This window comes from Hippocampus zosterae, chromosome 12 (genome assembly GCF_025434085.1).
Source record: "Hippocampus zosterae strain Florida chromosome 12, ASM2543408v3, whole genome shotgun sequence".
NCBI classification, from domain to species: domain Eukaryota; kingdom Metazoa; phylum Chordata; class Actinopteri; order Syngnathiformes; family Syngnathidae; genus Hippocampus; species Hippocampus zosterae.
The window spans coordinates 20,263,499-20,287,150 of NC_067462.1; the positions used below are offsets into that span (position 1 = coordinate 20,263,499).

The 23,652-nt window shown below is 39.6% G+C and overlaps 2 protein-coding genes across 2 annotated transcripts in view; both read left to right on the plus strand.

Moving 5' to 3' along the window:
• Positions 1-23,652, plus strand: part of LOC127612067 (cell surface glycoprotein 1-like) — a 259,014-nt gene that overhangs the window by 73,193 nt on the left and 162,169 nt on the right. The window lies entirely within an intron of this gene.
• gli2a (GLI family zinc finger 2a) overlaps positions 1-23,652 on the plus strand; it is a 93,129-nt gene that overhangs the window by 2,321 nt on the left and 67,156 nt on the right. The window contains exon 2 of the mRNA XM_052082995.1: positions 17,699-17,831. Coding sequence (XP_051938955.1) covers positions 17,723-17,831 — 109 coding nt within the window. The 5' untranslated portion in view covers positions 17,699-17,722. The remainder of the gene's footprint in view (positions 1-17,698; positions 17,832-23,652) is intronic.

Below are 23,652 nucleotides of genomic sequence, written 5' to 3' on the forward strand. Positions count from 1 at the left end.
AACCCGACTCATGCCTGTCCACTACTTCATTGAGTGAAGTCGCCACGCTTGACCAAATCAGCCATTCAGCGGCCATCGTAAGAAACTGCAGTTTGTGTGTGGTGGTTAAGGCCTTTGTGCTTTGGTGGAAAATTATTTGCAGTGGCATTTCATGCAGAGAGATGAAGACCATTTGCCCTTTTTTCCCCTCTAACGTCAGTTTTATGGAGAGTCATTCAGCTCCAAATTAACGTTATAGGTAGTAGTCGTAGAATGTAAAGCTTTGGTGGAGGAACGTTTCTCTGGTTTGCTCCATTTATTTCAATTACAAAGGAAAGTTTTGAACATTAGTTATTTCCTTGTGCCATATTGAAAAGTAAATGCAGCTGAGTGAATTCCATATTTAAAGTACAAGTAAATGAGGAGGTGCTTCAAAGTGAAAATCTAATATTTGGACGTGTGTGAGATACCACTACACATTTTTAAACCATGATTACCAATCGGAAATGTTCTTTGCGAATTTTTAATTCACATGAAAAAAAACTGCCGCAAAATTAGTAAACATTTTATGAGTTTGAAATACAAAATGGACAAGGCAGCGTGCCGCATGTATGCATGTGCAGGAGTAAATAAACGAGTGTGGAAAGAAGAATGCAGGACAGTCTTAAGTCTGGACTTAAGAGAGAGAGAAGAGTGGAACAGTGAGCAGGAGATGGTGGCTTATATTCATCTGTAGAGCACTTCACTGAATTCTGTCCCTTTTACTTTTGGCATGTGGACAGCAGCAGACAACCCTTGCTTGTTTTAACGCCCGTTGTTTCACTCTCCTCATAAAGTGGTTCTTATACATCTTCAAGTGTGAAGTTAAATAGACACCCATCATATCCTGCCTGGGGAGAATGAGGTAGAGGGAGTGAGGTTGAGCACATTTAACCCTCTCCTACTTCCACCTCATTACCCTAGAGCAGCGATGAGAGAGCACTCCAGCCCCAGTGGAGAAACTGAGATCACACAGCATTGTACCACTTTCGAGTAAAACAGCAATCATGGAAAAAAAAGTGAGGTTCTGCGCAACCTACATCCCAAGTACTTTGTCTATTTCATTTAAAACTACCCCAAAGTGTATTCAGGAAAACTCAATTTTAATCCTTAAAGTTCATAAAAATCCATAAAAATAAGTTGTAAAACTATGTTCTTAATTGTCCTTCATTTTCAGGGAAAGCTTCTAAAATCAATGAAAAAGCCTTAAAAATAGTTGTATTTGAAAATAAATTTAAGTAGTGCCCTTCCTTTGGCAGCATTGATTTGAACAAGGGCTCAATGATATGTGGCTTTCTGTTCAGCCCGCATATTGCTGAGCGGGCATTAAATCCACCGTGCTTCCCCCGCTGAATGGAGAAAAAAAAGTCCTTAAAAAGGGCTAAATTAGCCCTCAAAAGTCCTTAAAAGGTCCATAAATAAAACGCAAGTGGAAGAGTGGGAACCCTGTTATGTTCCCCATTGAGTTGTTTCCCTGTTAGTGTTCCTTTGCCATCTAGTGGTGATTATTAGCAGGAACCAATTGTAACCTTAAAGGGTTTTGCCCGCCACTAATTGACATGTGCATTCACCGACACACAACTACAGACAACTACTTTGTGAGCTCTGCTTAGCCTTCATGAAACGAAGATAATTCCAAAAGCACAGTTAACTACTGACTAAACGAAGGAAGAAGGAGACAAGCAAGACTTCTTAAGAATATTTAGCCCCTTGTGGATGAGAGCCCATGAGGTTGATGTGCCATTTTGTTGAATCAGTTGTCTTCAGAATTTTTGTCTTTATTGTTTTGTCATGCCATTTGTATGTATATATTTCATGTCCGTTTTTGTGAACAGTTTTGATATGGCTTTGCTCTCTATAAATAAAGCTGTATGTCTTGTTGTGTATTCCCTTTAGCGTAGCTCCATCTAGTGGATTCGTTTCACAACCACAGCCATAATTGTGACTTCTATTCTATGCGCCTTATAATGCAGTGCGCTATATATTTGAAAACAGTTTTGAAATAGGCCATTCATTGAAGGTGCACCTTATAATCCGCAGCGATTTACAGTGACGAAAATACTGTAGATTTCTCTATCCAGCATATGATGCATTGTGTATCATCACTAGAGCTGCCAAGATCAGCTGACTAGTCACAATGACGTCCACGATCAAAATCCTCGATAATTAATTTAATAGTTGATGTTATGTAGCTATTGATTTGCCACTTTGTTTGTATCTCGTCTCTCGCTGGCTGTAAGCCTTCACTGCAACGCACATGCGCAAAAGTGGTATTGCAGGTCATCCGTGATGTGAACAAAAGCATTCTGGGGAATGCAAATGTCGCAACAGCAACTGAGACCGAAATTTCAGACATATTCAGCAAAAATACTGAATACGATGTAAACTTCCCTTCCATGGCAGCACAGCGGTGATACGCGAGCGTCTGAAAAGGAAACATGCTGTGGATGATTCAAGATTTCTTTACTGACATTGCCACAGTCATGCCTGGAAGCGAGCATTTACCACACATAGATTTCCATGTTTGTGTGATGTCACACAATGTGCTGTTTTGTACGCCAACCTATTCTAGCCCCTGCTGTGGATTATGGAGGCTTTAGTTAGTGAACCAAAACACAGTTTTTGTATGTCTGGGTTTGACATTGAACAGGAGCATCACAGCACACATGCTACCTCACAGTCTCTCTTCATTCAGTCGCACGCAATTACCCCACATCGTGTTGTGTTTATGGAGTTGGACCTAGCAGGACTCAAAGGAACAACATGACATAATTTGCTGCAAGCCCTCAATGGGAACACATTAAAAAAAAAGATAAAAAAGATAAACTTCATTTTGACATAATAATTTATTGTGTTTGAAAAAAATACATTCCTCTTGATACTTAGGGATTGTTTTTTCCGTTTCAGTCGCATACTACATTTTGATTGTGTAGAACAATTTACTACTTTAAAATTATGCAAAGTAGTGAAAGAAACACAATGTTTTGGATAAAAGTTATGAAACAACATTAAAAACTGATCCAAGTTTATTTTTGTATTCTTTAACAGAGTACCTGTTCCTAAATGTACTCATCGGATTTAACTACGGTCGACATAAAAAAAAAGCTTGTTGGCCAAGAAGAGCAAAATGTATTTGTGTCCTTTTATTTATATATATTTTTAAATAGTGTAATAGTATTTGTGCCACTCTGCACAGTGCATAGGTTTTGGTTCCATTTTAAAATGCACTCAACATTTACAGCTAAAAACTTTATACCCACAATTTCGCCTTCAGTTTAAGTTGCTGCATAATTTATAAAGAAGTCAGGAATGCTGGTGCAAGCTGCAAAATGTAATCGAAGTTGAATGTAATATCCTCTTAATTGTCTTGATTATTAATTTGTACACACCTTATAGATATCAAGCTGTAAGCTAATGATGGTTACATTTGAGCTTGCTGGTACGATATGCAGCAATTTTACATGATCCGATTAGGTGACTAACCGTGATGTTGGTGATCATTTGACAAGCACAATAATCGTCAGTGGCAACCCGTGTCATCACACTAAACTCAAAGGGTCTGAACGGCAGATACTAGCCAAACTTTTCCCTGTACTTGCATGCTGAATAAATGCAATTTCATCAGCAACATCATTCTTGTCTATTGGCTTACAAAGGAACAATGATGACTGCAACTCTAAAGTCTTTTGGGGAAAGAAACCCTGCCCAGGTCATGGGAGGTCAGGTAGCTTGTGAAAGGGGGATGGGAAGACACATTTCATTATCTCAACACAAGATTAACTCTCTGGACAATGGACAATGGAAAGTGTCAGATTCCTATTTCCTTGTCCTCTTTCAAAATGGGTAGTATATCTTAAGCTTTTAAATACATTTAGTAAATAGTGTGTCAATAACACTGATAGGCTGAGTTTGTTTTCGTTTTTTGCCCTGCATGCTCAAAAGAAGCATTTGCTCAATATAACTAAACAAGAAAGCTTGATGTCGTGTCGCGTGAATGTCTTTCATTTCTTAAAGTGAGTTGAATTATGGTGAGCAGACAGTGAAAAACACTTTTCATCAACGATTGGATGTAAATTCATAGTTTTCAATCGACTAATCAAGTGAACTTTTTAGTCATTTTCTGCCGCAAAGTTGCATCCCTATTTCAGCTTGTGTTGGTCAGACGAGTTTCTACATCATAGTGGTTCCACTCTGCTCATGTTCGTCTTTCAGTGATAGCATAGAATGTTCATAATACACTAGCCAATAGGGATGGAATGGTGCATCTTCAGATATTTTTTTCAGGTACACCATTGTGAAATTAGAGCCATGCACATACACATATACATCAATACAGATCTTTGAAAGACAGTTTTGAGACATCTGCAGCCGTTGTGATGGATGGATTTAAAAGGCTTCATTTCACACCGTCCTTTTGTACATGTAGCGTTTATTTTGTGTGTGTGATTAGTAGTTTTGATACATATTAGAAAAATCAAAAGGATTAAAGGTCACAAATATCATAACTTTCCGATCAAGGATTTCAATGACTATATATAGAGTGTCTGAAGCAATAAGAGTGCTTCGGATACTATGGCTCGGGGGCAGCATTCGGCCTTCCCTCAAGCTCTGACTGACCTCACAATGACTTATGACGTCAAAATGAAATGTAAAATATGTTTTTGCTTATATGTTGAAACGACCTGGCTCAAGCGAGGTAGCGAGCTACGACTTGTCTGCACTATTGCCACATTAGCGATGGTTCTGTTGTATTATTTCGCAATGTTTCTGAACCCTCTAAATTAGCTTTTTCAAAAAGCCAAAGGTTAAATCTTGGCTTAGCCCCAGGCAAGTGTTCCAATTTTATGTGTAGCCCTGTTGCAAAATCAATTACCCATCCGTGCTTTAGACTGACACATGGTTCTCCAAGAATGGTATGCGGCCTCCAACGTTTGCTACAGGCCTAATCTGATGCAGTAGAAGAGATTGTTGCTGTTGCATCAGCGGTTGACAACAAACTGCAACCATATGGATGAGTTATGATTTATACTGAGGCCTCTCACTGAAAAAGCCGAAATGCAGCCGTTATCGCCGGACAGATGTTTTCTCCCCTATGTATCTATATGTTGGGAGAGACTATATTCTAATTTGTACTGATGAAGTGCCAGGCCACAGACGCCTCTTGGGTAGAAGGTTGAGACGAGAGATGAGAGAGCTATAGTTACGCTTGGATATACAGTAGACATGTGGTTGTCTTTAGCAACCAAGTCCTCAGACTTTCGCTTGTACTTTAAAAACATGACTGTTGCTAGAATTACCTCCACGTCTTCCTGCCTCGAGGCAAATGAGATTTGCTCATGTTAGCCAAGAACTTCATGGGGAAAAGTTGGCTGAATGTTACATGGAGAAATGGCTCTGCTGTTTTCACATATAAGAAGGTCAGGCGGAATTCACAAGTGACAACAGGTGATTTCCAACAACATTAAAGGAAAAACATTAACACTTAACATTTATTTTGACCGTTTTCAAACAGATCTAATAAAAATAAAAAAAAAACAAAGAAAAAAACACAACCAAAAACAAAACTACTGACTCCTGCATGCACGCATAGGCTTAAGTTTTATTTTGGGTTTCAATGATTCAAGGAACTTTATTGTCATACGATTTCACATTTACACAAGAGCCGGCACATTATCTGAGGTCCCAGATGTAGCCCAATAAATCTAAAAAAGAGAGTCCCACCTTTAAAATACAATATAATAGGAACATAACAAGAATGGCAATATGGTGATATTACAATATTAACATTGGCATGAGATCCTCGTTGCCAAAGCACAATATAAAATGCATTACAATCTGCACAAAGTGCCAGATTGTTTTCCATTTGGTCAGTTCCAGCACATTCGGGTGGTTACCTTTTTAATGCAGCTTAATTTGAATTGGGCATGCTTTGGCCACCTACTTTTAAGACCCACGGTAATCGCCAGATGAAAGGGAACGTAACACTCGTGGGTGCATTAGCAAGGACATGCCTCAATATTTGTAGGTCATTTATGTAGCCTGAAGTGAATGTTACCTGTACTATTTTAACTACCGTATTTTCCTCACTATAAGGCGCACTGAAAAGTCTTCCATTTTCGTAACTCATTCAGTACCATCTAATTCTGGACCAAGCCTGAAAAGATATTTAAAAACGTCTTTGGGAGTGAATGAGTTAAAAGCTCCCAGCGCACCTTAAAATCCGCTAGACCTTGTGTATGGTCATTACGGTAATATATCGACCCCCAAGATGGCTCCTTGCCTTGAGACATGCTTACAAATTTATAACTTGCCTTTGGTTCAGTGAACTGTGTCGCTGCTTTATTAAATACGTTTTTGATGCAGCAACGAAAAAAGGAGCGATGTGGTGTTGTTTTTTAAAACGCACACTTTATTAATGGTTTTCACAGTCTCAACAAATACAGGTACATCTTTGTCCGTCTCGTGCTTTCTCTTCTTACGTTCGACTCCGAAAAACGTAATCGTTAAGACCTTCAATTAAACAACGAAAATTGAAAACAATGCATCAAAACAGAAAATCAAGCGAGGAAATCACAAAATAAATTCTATAGCGCCCACAACAGAATTTATTTTGTGATTTCCTCATTTGTCAATACAGTACACAACAAAGGAATAAATAACGCTTCTGAGACATGATGTATTATTTTTAATGTTCATAATTTCATTGAATTAATCGTTAAGTTACGTTTTTTGGAGGTGGTCATGAACGCTTCTCGAGTTGAAAGGAAGAAGCGTAGCTCCATCTAGTGGATGCATTATAGATTGCGCTTTATAATCCAGCGCTTCCAATATATGAAAAAATAGGCCATTCATTGAAGGTGTGCCTCATAATCCAGTGCACATTTTTGACGTTATATGTATAATTGTGACCTCAGATAATTAGTCATGTTTACTATGTTTGTATTTTGTCTTCTAAAGACCACCCCAACCCCCTCCCAAAACATGAACCTTTCATGTCTACACACACGGTGAAGCATATTATTGGCTGCCCAGTATCAATCAAGTCATAAATTTCACAACAAATGATCGGCAGGAAGTCTACCATTTTTTTTTAATCCATTCGCTGTTGTTGACAGGCAGCTATATCAACAGCATAAAACTGGGAGGGCTGTCAGTGAATGAATTAATGCCCTGAAAGCTATCGGCACTCCATTTGCAAGCGACTTGCTCACGATCTACTGAATGGATGCCCCTGGTTTACAGTGACTCTTTGACTGTGTACCTTTATCCCATACAATGATAATGAAATTAATACTTTCTTGTGTGATCCATATATTTTTAAATTATGTTCCCTTCATTTGTGTTGGGAATTAGGAGTTTCGTGTAACTGAAGCCAGCTCATCATGATCCTTGTCTAAATGAGTTACAATGACTGCTGTAGATCTCACCTGGTCTCCTCACAGTTGTTGTTTTCACAGATGAACACAAATACACTTAAGTACTTGAAGGTGTCTCTGTCAGAAAACGCCTTAGGTCTGACGTGGAAGTCGAAACAGCTGGTCCACGCTCTCACAAGAATTCCTAATAGAGTGGTAAATCCACTGCAATAACAAAGGGATGTATGAGAGTGATACATGAGAGAAAAAATCTGGTGTCTTGCAATCTGAAAATGTAGTTTTCTGACATCTGTAAAATATTTGAACGCAAAGACAATTTTGCATGAGTGTTTAACAGCTGTGAGGGTTCGAGCTTGAGTGTGAACAACACATTTAGTTTGAATGACCAGGGCCAAATGTTTCAGCGAGTTGGAGTCAGCAGTGTGCAATGTGGCACCAATGACAGAGGTAACTTTTTACACAAACAATCAATTGGGTTACTTAAGTGTTAAGTCAGCTGTTACACTCTAACACATGTTGACTGTTAAACCTGATGGAACTTTGGCAACAAAGTTTATCATCACTAACCATGTTTTTCAAAGCCTCAGGCTTGACAATTCAAGTGATTGATGAAAAAAAATTCAATTGCAACATTGGCTCACTACCAAGATGACAGTGAGTGATTTACATGGCATCTTAATCTTATCAGATGTTTTATTCACCCAAAGTTGATATAATTCAGAGTCGTTCACTCATCTGGCTTCGTTTTACCAAAAATCTTTTTAAATTTTTGTGTGCAATTTTGGGAAGGCCATTTTCTGCTCCAGCATGGATGTGGTGCCTCAGTCCTCACAGCACGGCCCATAAATGCATGACTGTAAGAGTTTGGTGTTGAAGAACTTTGTTTGTTTTGTTGTAGTCTTCGTTATACACTTTCTTGGAAATCCTGAGACCCAACGGTTGCTCATAAATGACTCCCAATTTCGACACAAAATCATCGTCACCAGACTGACATGCTGGTGCTCTTTTCTCAGACATGTTGTGGCTTGAATGTAGTATACTGTACGTGTGTACTTCTCACGCAATACTGTTACTTGACATGAAATGTGCATAGTATGAAAAAGAAATTGCATTATTATTGTGGGTGATATAATGGCACAGCTTGAGAAATAGTAGGACAAGTTTATATCCCAACTGGAATTCCTTGTATCATGGTTATCAGTATTAGAACATAAAGATACCGCTAAAAGAAATTAAAAAAAGAAAAACTCACACAACAGAAGACTTGAAACAAATACAGGCTTTCGAATTTATGTTTCAGTGAAATACAAGTGCAATTGTAGAAATAGGATTTGAAGATGCACTTTGTGCAGAGCCTATTTCCCAAGACTGTAGCTCATCATTTGAGGAGGGCTTTATTCAAGATTGTAAAGGAATTTTGGTCAGTTCAAGCAGTTTATCCCGGTGTTTAGATATCCCCGCGAGAAGCTCCAGGCCGTAAATGAGAATGCAGGGAAGCTCTGTCTGCTTCTTAACAGCGGATGCCCATTTTTTTTCTGGTGTTCACAGCCAATTATACTGTTAAACCCTTTCATGCACTCTGTAAGATTATAACATGGTAAGCTGACCACTGTAGTAACCGCTTACAAGGTTAAATAAGAGAATCTTGTTAATATCAACAGTTTGATTTGTTTTTTTTTAAAGGTCTATTGGTAAATCATGAATGGTTTTCATTCTTGAGGACAGCACCATGATGCTTACTGATGGCTGCTGCACTTTGGCACTTTCAAATGATGCTTTTTAGTGTCACCAGCCACAGTTATGAATCAGGGAAATTTATGAACCGATTCAGAATTATTTACTTCTGCATCATTGGGGGTCGCAGGATTGATTGCAAAGTAAAAAAAAAAAAAAACCTAAAAAATGTATCCTTATAGATTCCGTGTGGCAGAATAACATTTGCTTCACATGTGTTTTCATTTGTTTCAGGGAGACAAAGAGATCAACCACAGGATATTGTTTCGAGAGAAAAGTTAGACTCATGGGTGGGGGACTTTTTGCTGCTGTTTTGGATGATTATATACGCATACATCTATGCCATAACCTTGCATCCTTAAATATATATAGTATGGAGTGACATTTCTTGATAAGGTCATTTAATGTATCTGTCATTCAAAACAAAGCAAATTTTTATTTTTGCAAACAATTCTAATGTGAGCAATGCAAGTTCTGCAAGGATTTGACTTGGATGTCACTACACACAACTTTAATGTCACAAACTGTGACATTAAGTTGTGTGAAAAATAATCCACTAAAAACATAACCGAACATGCAGTATATCAAACATGTCCTGATAACTTCATAAATTAGATGCATTGCTCCACGCAATGCATTCTGCGAATGGAAAGGAAAATTATCTTTTTTTTTTACCATATATTTACAGTTGATCCCACTGTTCATAGTGAATTGGGACCAAATCAGCTCACGAATTGCAAAAATCTGCAAATGATTAGCTACAGTACAATTGCTACTTGTTGGCGTTTCCATTGAAGAGTTTTTGGCTTCCAAAGCGGAAAGTCTTGTAACGTGCTATCTTGCAAGATTTCGTAATTCTCCTAAAATCTCATGAAATGGTCTTGCGAGACTCGTGACAGGGTAGTGAAACCGTTTGCGCAGGGTATTTACCCTCCGCGGTGTCTCCGGTCGGGTGCATTTCCCCCACACAGTGTGCTGCGACCAGCCCCGGAAATGCTTGGGTCGACGGTGGCGCCGGGAGACCTGGGGGCTTCAATCTCTGCCGTTCTCCCACGCTCTGCAACTTTCCCTGCCCAGACCGTGCCGCTTCCCCCGGGTCAGCGGGACAGTGCTCGCTGCACCTGTCACTCAGAACCCCCCACCCTCGGGGCAGCCTCCCACCGGCACAAACTGCTCTCAAGCCATGGGTGGGGACCAGACCATGAGCAGGCGTCAGGGGTCCGCAGCGATGTCGGTGTTGTTGGATTCACCTTTGTTGAGATGGTCCAATTCGGGCTCGGCGGCATTGCCCAGAACAGCCTCATTTCCTCTATCCCCTGCTGGTCCTCAGCCGAACCAGAGCTCGTCGCTCGGGCTGCTCGATAGCGTGTTGCCACTGGATGGGCTCGAGTACTGGGTCTAAACCTTTTGAACATGGTGGCCAGTGAAGAGTGGAAATGTGTTTTAATTACACATTTGTCATATACGATACACCCGACACATCTCAAACACTGCCACAAGAGCATAAAAAAGGTTTTTGCGATATTTGAGAAGTTTTTCTAAATCTCTGTTTTTCCCATTAGCATGTTGCGCATGTTGGGCACTTTGCATTTCGTCCATTGAAAACCCAACCCAATGGCAACACAGCTGATTAATCTGTATTCAGTATTCTTTCTGCCAAAACTTCATCAGTATCAGCCTAAAAAAATCAATAACAGTCACACCCTAATCCTTTCCTTTCCTGGGGCATTGCAGAGATTAAAAATTCTTGAATACCACAATTTTCAGACCAATACCAGTACTAGCACTGGAAGTTTCAGTTGTGACTGATACTGATACCAAGTAGTGATACCATTAGTAATTTTGATACATCAAATTTCCTGAAAAACAATGATGAGAAATACTTATATAACCCAATATAGCATTTTTCTGTAAAATTTCTAGAAATTACTGGCAATTTTCTATTGTCTTTTTTTTTTCATTTAATTTTTTTTGTCTAGAATACACAACCAAATTCATTTAAATAAATAAAAGTAAAATAGTTTTTAAAAAATAACTAAAAGAAAAGAAATAATCCAGTGGCCAGAAAAAGTCCCAATCAAAAATGTGGTTATCGGCGACTATCATGGATATCCTAAAATAAGGCCATGCATTGGCCTGATACGCTACCTAGTATAGGTACTCACCCATTACCAGCAAAAAATGATTGAGAATACTTTCGTTGATGCTCAAGAGACTGTCCCCAAATGCATAAAGTAAATAAACAAGGTATAAGAACTCACCAATTAGTGATCGTCTTCAAAAGCCCTATCGTGTAAAGCCCACCGCTGATTGCACTGCATTTGCTCTAACTTCCTGCTCAGGACAATAGTCATAATGGAGGGATGGCTGAGTGACTGTTTGAAATACTAATTCTGGCTCAAAAATATATGCTGTTAAAGTATGTTGGTAGCTGGTAGGAATACAATTTGCAATGTGGTCAACCATACAATAAATTTTTAGACTGTGGTTTTCAAATGAGTTGCCGGCTTGGAACTGCCGCGGCATGGAAACTCTAAACATGAACTATTTGTTTAGCAAGGAACGCTCACATTGAGAGAACAAATGATAGGGTAAATGAAAGGGCTTTTACAAAATTATTGCACAGTTTTAGGCAAGGCATCCATGCTGGTCATAGTTGCTAATTTGAGGGTACAGTATATACATAAACAACTGTAATTTATTTGAAATATGCATGGAACACTGTGAGGTAGGATATAAAAGGGCTCCACCTATTTCAGGTTGGATTGCAGTCGTATCACAATTAATGTAAACTAAAATGAGATCGAGAGTACCCAACAATGTTGCAACATGATGTTGAGGTTTGTTCAATGACTACATCTTCATTTCCATTTTTAATTTGTTCCTTTCATTTCTTGATTGAATTTTAGATTGTTTCAATTCCTTGTCAAGGCAAAAGGGACACAAGTGTCCGTGTGTTTTTAAAAAATTTTTATGAAGGATACAACATCTTGAATCATCGACATCATCTTGAATTTGGCTGCCGATTGCCAAAAACCAGGAAACAATGAGTCTGTGTTGCAGATGAATGAGGCCTCATCCGGACAAGACTAGTTGGGGACAAAAACAAAGAGAACTTGTTTTTGTTGTTGGCGTGGAGTATGGCTAGTAATGTGCTTGTTTTTATGTTTTTTTTTTTGTTTTTTCCCCCAAAACATTCTTGAAAGAAGCAGCATCTCTGTGGTGCTGTCGGGATGCAACAATTTTCCGATTTTAATCCCGTAACTGCAACATTCGATCGGCATCCACACAACAGTTTTAGAAGATTATGGAAACACATACGTTAATTGCATAACTGCCTATGTTAGCGATTTCGACTCTAAATATACCAAATTTAGGGCAACTGCTGACATTCTGCTCTTAATGTCGAGCAATTATTTGCAGTTTTTGGGGTTAGATAGGGCAACTTATTTGAGCGGGTCTGGTCAGGTTTCCTGGTGTACAAAGTATTGAATATTGCTTGCTGTGGTCTGAACGGATCTTAAAAAATACACTTGTTTGGGCCTAACTGTAGAGCCTCGACACCTGTCCGCCCGTAAATTAAACGTGTTGGTCGAAGGAGTCCTTTTTATTTTGCGCATTTAAGCATAGCCCGGAAAACTGTTCAAGAATGTTAGTTAAAAGGCTGTAAAGTTTCATGTGTGTACCACAACTGAAAGGACTATTTCAAAGCTGTCTAAAGCTATTATTCGGTATCAGCAACCCTCCTGTGAGCAGCTTTGCCGGCAAAAGGACGCGTCTGTCGTCCATTTCGTGGGTTGTCACATACCAACAGTTGACACTGAGTTCTTTCAGCCATGACCAAATCTTTCCTTAACCAAGAAGAAGGTTAATCAAACTTTAACCATGGATGCGGTGAATCTTATTCAAAAGTAAATTATAATGGCTGTCATGACTAATCCATTCCAAAAGGGTACCAGGCAGTTTGGAATGTTTGGCGCATCTGAAAAGGTTTGGATATGCACAAGGCTACATGACCAAGTGCAGTCAATTCTTTTCACTTTCATTAAATGCTAACTATTTGCTTGTAAAAACTCAGTTAATTCCCTAAAATAAAAAAAAGGAAAAAAATGACATCTGTTTTGCAAGAGAGCACATAATCGCTCCTCATCCATCAGCTTGAGTAGAAGCCAATATGATAAAGACAGCAAAGTATGGAAAACAAAGCCAATGTTTTGGTGTTTGGATGTTGTTTTGATAACCTGCATACTTGTCACCTTCAGAAATTTGAGTGGAGAGGTCTGCAGGTGGCAGACCCTTGCTATCCATCTCCTCATCATCTGTTTGCCAAATGAGCAGAGTGTGGAGCAAGTTAGGTAGTGTGTGCAGATGCAATGTGTATGCGTGCGCCGTCAGGAAAGACAATCTACCAGCATGTGGATCACACTGACTGAAAGATAGGCAGGAAGAAAGTAAGAAGCCTGGCTATCTTCAAAACGAGAGGGCCTCTTTTGATCTGTGTTTTCATTCCTTTCAGTGTTGGTGAAAGGGGAGCTGTTGAACGGTAGTAGAGGAGAGGAACACTTGAAACTTGAACGAGGCTCAAAGAAAAACACGTGGCGTGTTTGAACACAAGTCTGCAAGTCTCAGGCAAAGGTGGCAGGAGGGGAAGAGAAGACAAAGAGTGGGGAGGGAAAAATGGAGGGTGCAAACATGTTAGAAAGGCTTTATGAAGTGTCATTTACTTGACGGCGAGTCTGACCTCCTTGTATCTACACCAGTGATGGATTGATTGATTGGAAACTTGACAGTTTACCTACAACTCAGGGAGGTGACATACTAAGACCACTACCGCTCTTGTTGTGTTTCCCTAGAAATAGTTATGATTGTGCGGATAACTAGATTGATTCATGATTCACTCTAAAACAGTGGTCCCCAACCTTTTTTGCCCCACGGACTGGTTTAATGTCAGACAATATTTTCAGGGCTTTTAAGGCTGGATAAATACAACAAAATAATATTATATGACATGCATGAAAACTGTGGACTTTTCTAAACATAACAATAAACACGAATCATGACTCGAGGAACGTCCTATCTGGTCATTATGGTAATGTTCAAATGTGCCTTCAAAATAAGATACACCGCAAATACAAAGTGCATGAAAAATATGACTCACCATCGCCACATATTATGCAGAGTGGGCTTGGTGCGTCAGAATGTCCCGTTGAGATATATCTGTATTTTAAGTAGGACTCCGAAACTGTCTATTAAATGTAGGCTTGTTTTCCCTGAAAGTTGTAGGCTCCTCTTCTGTCTCCTGGTTGGGCCTTTCCCCCTTCCCAAATATGTTTGTTTTTTACTCATTTTGCTAGTTCCCGGGTTTCATTTTAGCGGTAACCTATCACGTGACTGAGAAGTATGGCTTGACCTGCGTCAAGTGACATACTGTAGACTGATGCATCAGAGAATCTGATAATTTTTCAAAATAAAACATCCTTCAGATTCCGAAATAAATGAAACGGAAGTAATGTAAGTTATTTAATCTTTCTGTGCGGCCCGGTACCAAATGGCCCACGGACCGGTACCGGTCCATGCTCCGGGTCATAGGGACCACTGCTCTAAAACATCCCATCTGAAACATAAAAGGCAAAGGCATTCCAATAGGGATGGTCATAATTGATTCATTAGTTGCAATAGAGCTGAACAGATGTGTGTAATAATCAAATAATTGAATCTCAAAGCAAGTGAGAAGAAATGAATTGTGGCCGAGTGTCATTTCTTGTTCAATCTCAACTCATTGGTGATTTCTGACCAACAGCATGACATCAGCAATAGGAGGTTGAACGGCAATCATGAAGACCTCTGCAATGGCAACTCTTGATAGATTTATATAAATATAGCACAGGCATTGAAACTGAGACATTTTCCCAAAGTATTCAGTCCCTAGTTGTTTCGTCAAATGCCTGTCTACAAAACGCAGGAATAAACAGTAGGTCAGCAAAAATATTTTGACCGTGTCTTAATTTTTCTTACCTGTATTTTGAGAGTAGTCAAAAAATTTGTTGTTGTGTTGTTTTTTTCACCAGTACGCTTTTATTTTCAAAAATGTTTGGTTCTCAAGGTTGTTGCTGTAGTGCAGGGTGCCACAAGAAAAAAAATATATTTGGTCAATTTCATCTTACACCAAACAGCATGCTACAAAAAACAAAATATTGTGGCACAACTATTTTCATATTCACATGCTTTTTCCTCCCAGGTTTTTATTGATATAAGTCTAGAATCACAATTTTGTGTGTAATATTCATACATGCAGAAGAGGTTTGAGGAAAGAGGAGGGTGGGGTGTGGTAAGAAACATTTTGTCGCTTTGGGCTCGCTAGCTAGAAGAGGTATCCGCTTGTTTTTTTTTTTTTTTGGTTCTCTTTTGACCCCTGCCATCTGTCCAGTTGGTTTCTGACACCTGTACCAGGCCGTCAGAGCTGAGCTAAATCCCTGTCATTGCTGGTTTCCTGGCACTAGTCTGTGGAGAGACACAGGAAATATGGGGAAGAACCATAATGAATCGAGAGAGCCAGTTATACAAATTGCCTCGCACTGCTTCAACAAATCAGATTTCCAAATCAAACCATAAAAGTGCAGAAAACAAACAAACAAACAAAAAAGTGACGTGAGAGGGGCTGGATTGCTGAGCTAAATCCCTGTCATTGCTGTTTTACTGGCACTAGCCTGTTGAGAGACACAGGAAATATGGGGACTAACCATAATGAATCGAGAGAGCCAGTTATACAAATTGCCTCGCACTGCTTCAACAAATCAGACTCCCAAATCAAACCATAAAAGTGCAAAAAACAAACAAACAAAAAAGTGACGTGAGAGGGGCTGTATTGCTTGAGTTGAGACAAAATACCTCTCTGGCAAGTTCCAGTGGTTTTTGGCAACAGAAAAAAACATAAAACAGCTGCAGCATAAACCAGTTAGTTGCTCACCTCTTATCGGCTACATTGGCTTTGTGACAGGTGACGAGCACCTCTGCCGAAGGGTCTCAGACATGGTTGCTTATCCAAATAAACTGCAAAATCAAAGATGAAAATGTTGGCTTGTCACATAAAATCAAAATACTTGAAAAAAAACCTGAAACTGAAACTACCCCGTACCATTATAAAAATACAATTGTGAAAATGTACTTCATTGTCAATTACATCAAACATGAATTTTGGGGTTAGTTCTGCTTTAGGTCATATATGTATAATCATTCGAGAATCGTTTTAGTGACTTTTTTTTCTTACACTTGACAAATAATCAATCTATTAAAAACAACTACGGTAATTCAAAAACAAATACAAACTCAAAGAAAATGACGCATTTAAAAAAAACTAATAAAAACTAGCAGATGTACTCTAAAAACAAATCAAAATTAACTGAATTCAAACAAAAGTCAAAAAGAAATAAAAAGTAACTATGAAAAAAAATCCAAAATACTATCACCTAATAAAATATTTATCGTCAGCACAACCCAAACAAAAAAAAAAATGAACTACTGGTGAGAAAGCGACTCCACTTCAAGTGATATGACATACATTAAAATTCAATTTGCTTACTGCTCATGTTGCTCATATACAAAAGCACCAAGCAATGGTGTGATAATACAGTTGTAATTATTGGGCTCACTGTAGTTATGATCTGAACCTTTAATTCTTGACCTGCAAAAAAAAAAAATGTTCCATTTCACAGCAGGACCTGTCAGTCTCATTGAAATGTTCTCTCATTTTACAACAACGTGTCAATGTGTGGAGACCTTTTTGCACAACAGTCTGAAAATACACCACGTCTGGCAGCTTGCATGACAGTGCGGATTGCTTTTCTGCAACAGGAGTCATGTTTGTTCTCAGAAGAGAATGAACCTACAAAGTCAAACAAGTGGCACGTTGCCACGTCACCAGTCCATTCACACACACATGAGGAGGTATTGACACAGTGTGCGGCTAAAACCTCAGCACTAAGGGCCACTCGCATTTACAATTGGAACAGAGCGAGCACTGTGAACTCATTACATCAAACTGAGAAGCCCATGTGTGTTTAGGGGTTGACCTGACATTATTTACACTGACTGAATAAATATGTCGACAAACATAATGAAATAACCATGTAAACATTGAATTACATCTGCCCTTGCCTTCTCAATGATGTAAGAAAAACTCCAAACTTTTACCGCGTAGGAATCCAGGCAGCTGGAAGAAAAAGATGAATGCATGGCTGTAAACATTTCTTTTGTCCTACAAAGTGAATTTTAAACAAGACTTACTTATTGCATATTCTCCCCATGTTCGAATATTACTGTCACATTTATATTGTGACTTTCGACTTGTCAGATGTTGCCACAGGTCTTTACTCACACTATATCTTTGGCACAGTTTTTAAAATCGATGTCCTTCCTGACACAACCTACCCATTTTTTTGTTGTTGTTTGTTTCATCCGGGCATGGGAGTCAGCCTGTGCCATCTGCATGAAAGGCAAATAACAAAATTTCCAGCTGTGTGTATTATTCGGTACACATTGAAGACAGAATTATTATCCTTCCTTCTGTGCAGGTTGTCGGACATTAAAGGAGCAGCATGGAGACATCAGCTCCAGCTGCCACTGAGAAGAAGGAGTGCAAGGGTCCCGGTTTGGATGGAAGGAGCTTCTCAGAAATCCCAAAGAAGCCGTCTCCAACCTCCAGAGGTACAATCGTTTTCCAAAATTCCGTTCTTACTCAACCTTTCGTCTAGAAACGGAGTTTTCTTTGCTCAGAAGAAAAAAATATTGAATTGGTGTAAAACCAAACAGTTGAACTGATCTCGTTTCTAGTTCCTATAGGGTCATGTTCCACTGTGCAAATGAGCATAATGTAAAACACGATGACTCGCATAAGCAATTGGGTGATGCATGAAAAGAGATGGAGGCTGCATCATTTAGAGATGCCAGAGAGGGGATGATGAAAAAATGCTATAATGAGGTCGAAAGACCTTGTTCTCACCTCCCGAGTGTACATTTCATGAATTACTAAAAAAGGCTGGTGTAGCAGTGGACGGCGTGGTGTATCGGCGGCCTCTGATAAAGTCAGAGAACAAGGAAGGGCCTTTGAAATGCAAACAAGATGTCATACGATATTGTGGTATGAGCGTTTTTTTTTCCTTAATGATGATCTTGGTGGCCTGCCACAAGATGAGCCATGAGCATTAATTGTTTAGGGATGCGGGGTTGAAACTAGGACGTATCAGTGCACCCACCCTGGCAGCGCCACAAAGAGTCTTCGAGTGTTTTCAAGTCAGCAAAGAAAATATCTAACTAGCTTGAGATTAATTATTTATAGATATGACCATTGCACGTCGTGTAGCTCGATAGGACTTGACATTTCATTACCTTGCGCGGATGACAAAAAGTAACGCTCGCTTCTCAACGACTATTTGGGGAAGTAATGTCACATCGAAGGTGCATGCTGGGTCAAAGGCACAAAATAAACACGATACAAAGAGGAGAGCTCTTATTTTCATTCGCGACTAAATGACAAAAACTGGTCTTAACGAGGTCGCAGGACCTTGTTCATGCCTCTGATGTCCCCGATGTTATAAATTACTAAATGCTGCTGGTGGACCCAAGTTTATAGACTTTGAAACCCCTCCGAGAGACACCATCATCTCAGGGCTACAGCAGGAGCGAATCATTCATACCGTCATAAAGCTGACTTAAACACTCGAGAACGAAAAAATAGAACATTTGATTGTCCTTCAACATCTGCTCTGCTTTTGTTGTTGCGTAGTTTATTCATTACATGGTCCTGTTTTTAAGTATGCATTTGCAAAGGAAAAATAGAGCAAATGTGGATACATCAAGAAGTCCTTTTAAGATGACAAAGATTCTTCTTAAAGGGGCACAATTTATTTAGGTTAGTTGTGTTTGGGAAGATCAAATTCAAGCCACATATTCTACATTAAAGTCTACAAAAACAACAACAATGCAAACACTAAAACCGAATAAACACACTCACATCCTTCTTGTTGTTTTCATTCGCACTCATTCAGGGGTGTCAAACTCATTCTTGCCGCGGGCCTCATTGGAGTTACTTCTTCCCTCGGAGGGCCATGATGACAGTGAAACCAAATTAATCGTCTCATCGTATTATTACTTCATTCATTCATTCATTCATCTTCCGTACCGCTTGATCCTCACTAGGGTGGCGGGGGGTGCTGGAGCCCATCCCAGCCGTCTCCGGGCAGTAGGCGGGGGACACTTGTACACCGCAAATGGATAGATTAGTAGTTTTGAAATCAGTCAACTATGATACTGTAGTTTATTCAATTATTGTTCAAGTGATTTACAGTCACTTTGAAAAAAAAATTGCACAATCTCAACATTATTTATTAAACCTGACATTTTGACCTTTCGGTAGATATTTTAGCAAGGATCATGGAAGTTGACAAACATGATTCGCGGGCCACATAAAATTATGTGGCGGGCTGGATCTGGCCCCCGGGGCCTTGCGTTTGACACCTATGCTTCAGTTTGAAGGAGGCATACATTGTTCTCTTTGAAATGTTCTATGTCACAATGCTCCAGCAGTAGGACATGGTCTAATCTATGAATATGTGGCCTTGAGCGAAGGCTGTGCGCCCAAAGAAAGACGTCGTCAAGGAAAGCGAGAGCTTTGCGCTTCAGGTACACAAAGTGCAGGTTACCGATAGTCCATAAGATAAGAATCAAACTGCTTTCTTAAAGCCTCGTTAATGGTTCCAAATGGGCCTCAGCATTTGCTGGGACAGCCTGCATCTTTCTCATAGCTGCAGGGCTTGCTCCCACAAGCTTGTCACTTGCAACCTGACTCCAAAGCCCCAGGATTTACAAGCCTGCATTAACCTGAGCCTTAACTATGTCAGTGTAACATGTGTTGAGATAAGGTGCCTGCTTCCAGGACAGTAAAAGATCAAAACCTTTCCTAAGGGAAAACTGTGAAAAACATGTCCCGACTTCCATACTTAACAACAAAACCTGGGTCTTGTGTGCCCATGTGTTTGCTACCTATTAGGTCAGTTTCAATTGCGGCCGCTACGACTTATTTTACAGCCTTATTATATCCTCAGTCTGTAAAAGGCCACTGGAGTCTACTGACCCTCTGGTTACAAGCCCAAGCAGCGTGTATATATGCTAACATGGTCGAGGGTTGGTCGGTTTATGGCTATGGTGTTCATGACAATTACTACTTAACTTACTAATATAATTTGTCAATAGCATGTTTCAGTATCTGTGCCGTGACTCATAGCAGTTATGGATCTGGCATGGTGTAGCTAGTATACCAGAACACACCTTCAGCATTCCATCTTGCTTTGACTTCATCAACATGAGCGCTGATTGTCTCTGCTGTTCCTTTAAAGTGTGAGGAATAACGTAGTTGGATGAAGAAGAGAAGCCTTTTATAATGACTGCTGCTCAGAGAAGAGTGTGGCTTTGAGATAAAGAGTGGAGCGTTAATCATGGCTATCGTGGCAGCATTTCAGATGCGGCTAGGGCACCTAAACGTGTTTCTGTGGAGGGCGCTCTTGGAACAGGTCACGGCCCCCTTGGCAGAGAAAAATGTCCCAGAGAAAGAAAAAAAAACAACGCCTCCTCCCCACTCCTTGCTCTATCTAAAGGCCTACTCCAAAGGGACAGCCACTAATCTTCCTGAGAAAGAGAGTTTTGCCTTTCTTTCTATGCTCCTAAATGAGGCTCTTATGCTGCTGTGGTTGTGACGGACTACGTGAGAGGTAGAGAAATGGGGTGAGGGCTCAGAGGTCAGCGTTATGCAGAGATGACCGCATGCTCGCCAGATCCCTTTGCCCTCTTTGGTTTTAACTTCTTGGCCCTCAACCTCAGTTGAGAGAATCGGCAAATTCCTTTTCTGATGCAAGAGCATTCACTGAAACAAACAAAAAAATGGGGAAGAAAATTGCTCTTTCAAATGCTCAAGTCACAAAGTGCAAAAGTGTTTGTTTGTTTGTTTGTTTTCTAACAAAGGGAACGCTGTTCATTGACAAGGTTTTTGGCCCGTATTTACAATTGTGTCATCTCTAATGAAATAACATATTTTTGTTTGTTTGATAAATAGGGTGATTGAATATGTCACATATCTTAAAACAAAACAAACCTTTGTTCCTGTATTTCCTGTAGGCCATGTTCTGTAACAGCTCGTTCATAGTAATGCTTTGCAACATACTCTGGGCAATAGTTGCAAGTAAATAAAATGTACCAGATGATTATACACAGACAACATGTTACATTCCGTGGCCATTTTACAAGCAGTGGGAGAGAAGAAGGAATGGTACAGCAATATATGGATGCTTGAGGGGATTAACCAACACCCCACCAGGGCAGCTTTTTCCTGCCCAACCCTCGAGTCTCACAATTCTCTTTTGGTGTCTACTTCCCCTTTTTTACGTTCTTTCCCAGTATGTGAAGTATAATCCATGTCCCCACTTCTAAGACACTTCCTGCCGGTTTTGTTTGCCAAGCTGATTGGAATTAGCGCAATAAGGTGCACGGCTTATTTTCCCCCTCCTCTAAGGTGTCGCCTCAATCCAGCAGTGTATTTGACGGCAACATGTGAAAGTTACTGCGTATAGATTTGTACGCTATGAGCTTGCTTCTGACCCAACCTAGCCTTCAGTCTGGGATAATTTGATTTACTTCCGTAAACTTCACAGTAAAAGAGAGACAAAATAAACATCTGAAGAGTTTAGACATGGTAAAACAAAAATGTGAACTAACTGTAAACACGGGCGGGAGGCGCTTGTGTAAACGGACCCGATTCTGCAGTGGTGAGCTGATCTAGAGACGGGACAGTATGTGGTCGGCCTCGTCACCCCCACCACCCGCGATTCTCTACCCTCGCCTCGAGACACAGCTGTGGTCCACCCTTGTAGAAACATTGCTGGGGAAAAGAATTACGGTCACCACAGTGCTGCACTCTGCCAGGGAGCTCACTCATCCGCGATGATCACCGCATGTCTGATGTTACTTAGGGATCGTTTAGGAGCAAACAAAACAAAACGACGCACCTTAATGAATATGCATGATCATAAACGGTATTTTGTTATTCTCAGGAGGATGTTAGTGTAAATAGTATGACATAATTAAGACAACAATATTCACGTTTTGGGAAGCTTGACATAGCGGACAGTGTATACAATTACGCCTAAATTACGCAGGGTCATAATTATCCGCCAAATGAGTTGAGGTCAGTGTTGAAATTGTAATTAATTATCTGGTTCTTAAAGAAAAAAAGAGGCCTGGTGACTTTTGAGTGTTGCAATGTTGATTTCCGTAGCTCTGTGGCAATACAGTATCTTCGCTAGGTTTTCAGCAGTGGTGCTTGTTGGGATGAAAACATATGAGATTTTGTGGTGTCCATTTCCAAGGCTCAACTGATTAATCAGCCAGCAGATTAAATTGTCCGTTTGTGGAGCTTTAAACATCAGCCAAAATAATCGGCCAAATGGACAATGTTTGTTTTTACCTTTGTGTACTGTAACCATTTTTAGCAGTTGTACACAAGTAACACTGGTCTCATTATTTATTACACACCATAACATTGTATCCTCAAATAGATATGATGAGATGTGTTGTCATTCAAAACAAAGCAAATCCTATTTATTTATTCATTCATGTATTTATTTATTTTTACAAGCAATGCTTAGGTGAGCAATACAAGGAATTGAAGATAGAACATAAAGTCACGGTTTGTTTCTAAAAGAAAAAAAACCTATAAATATCAAATAAAACAAACACACATTCAACGACTGGTTACACAAACACACGTATGACAAAGATTAATGTCTTTATAACTTCATCAATTAAATTCTGGCACCCGGGAAAGAGAGTTATTTCTTTGAACAATATATTTACATTTACATTTGACCCCTGGTATTTGCAGGGAAGACGGACCAGGCCTGGGAATAGTGAAAATCCACATATAATTGATGGCCATTGCAAAGCAAAATTGCAAAATGTTATTGACATCGCCAGCTGTGTTCACCGATTTAATCAAATCGCCAACTTTGCCGAAATCATGAAAGTGATCAATATGTTGTCAATGCCCTATCTCCTTACGCTGAAGCTGATTTAAACACTAAAAAGTCTGGATGCATCCCATTTTTTTGTCATGGGATGAGATGCTAAGCTCAAAATGCCGAAGGTAAAATTTGCTTGTCATGCTAGCTGACATATTTTTTATTTTATTTTTACACACAACATTCACACACCTAGATTCCATTCACAGGTGCTCCTAGTCAATCAGTTAATAAATGCGATAATGATTAAAGTGCTTTATTTTTCTGTCATATTATAATTATGACTAATAACTAAAACTGGGGTGGAGGAACAACTACAAAAGGCTACTCCAAAAATAATAATCGCAGGTTAAAGTGTTAAAAAAAAATTCAATAAGCACCCCTTAGTGCTTATTGAATTTTTTTTTAAATGCAACTTGGTTATACAGGTGAAAATAACATTGTCTGCGTTGCATGTGCTT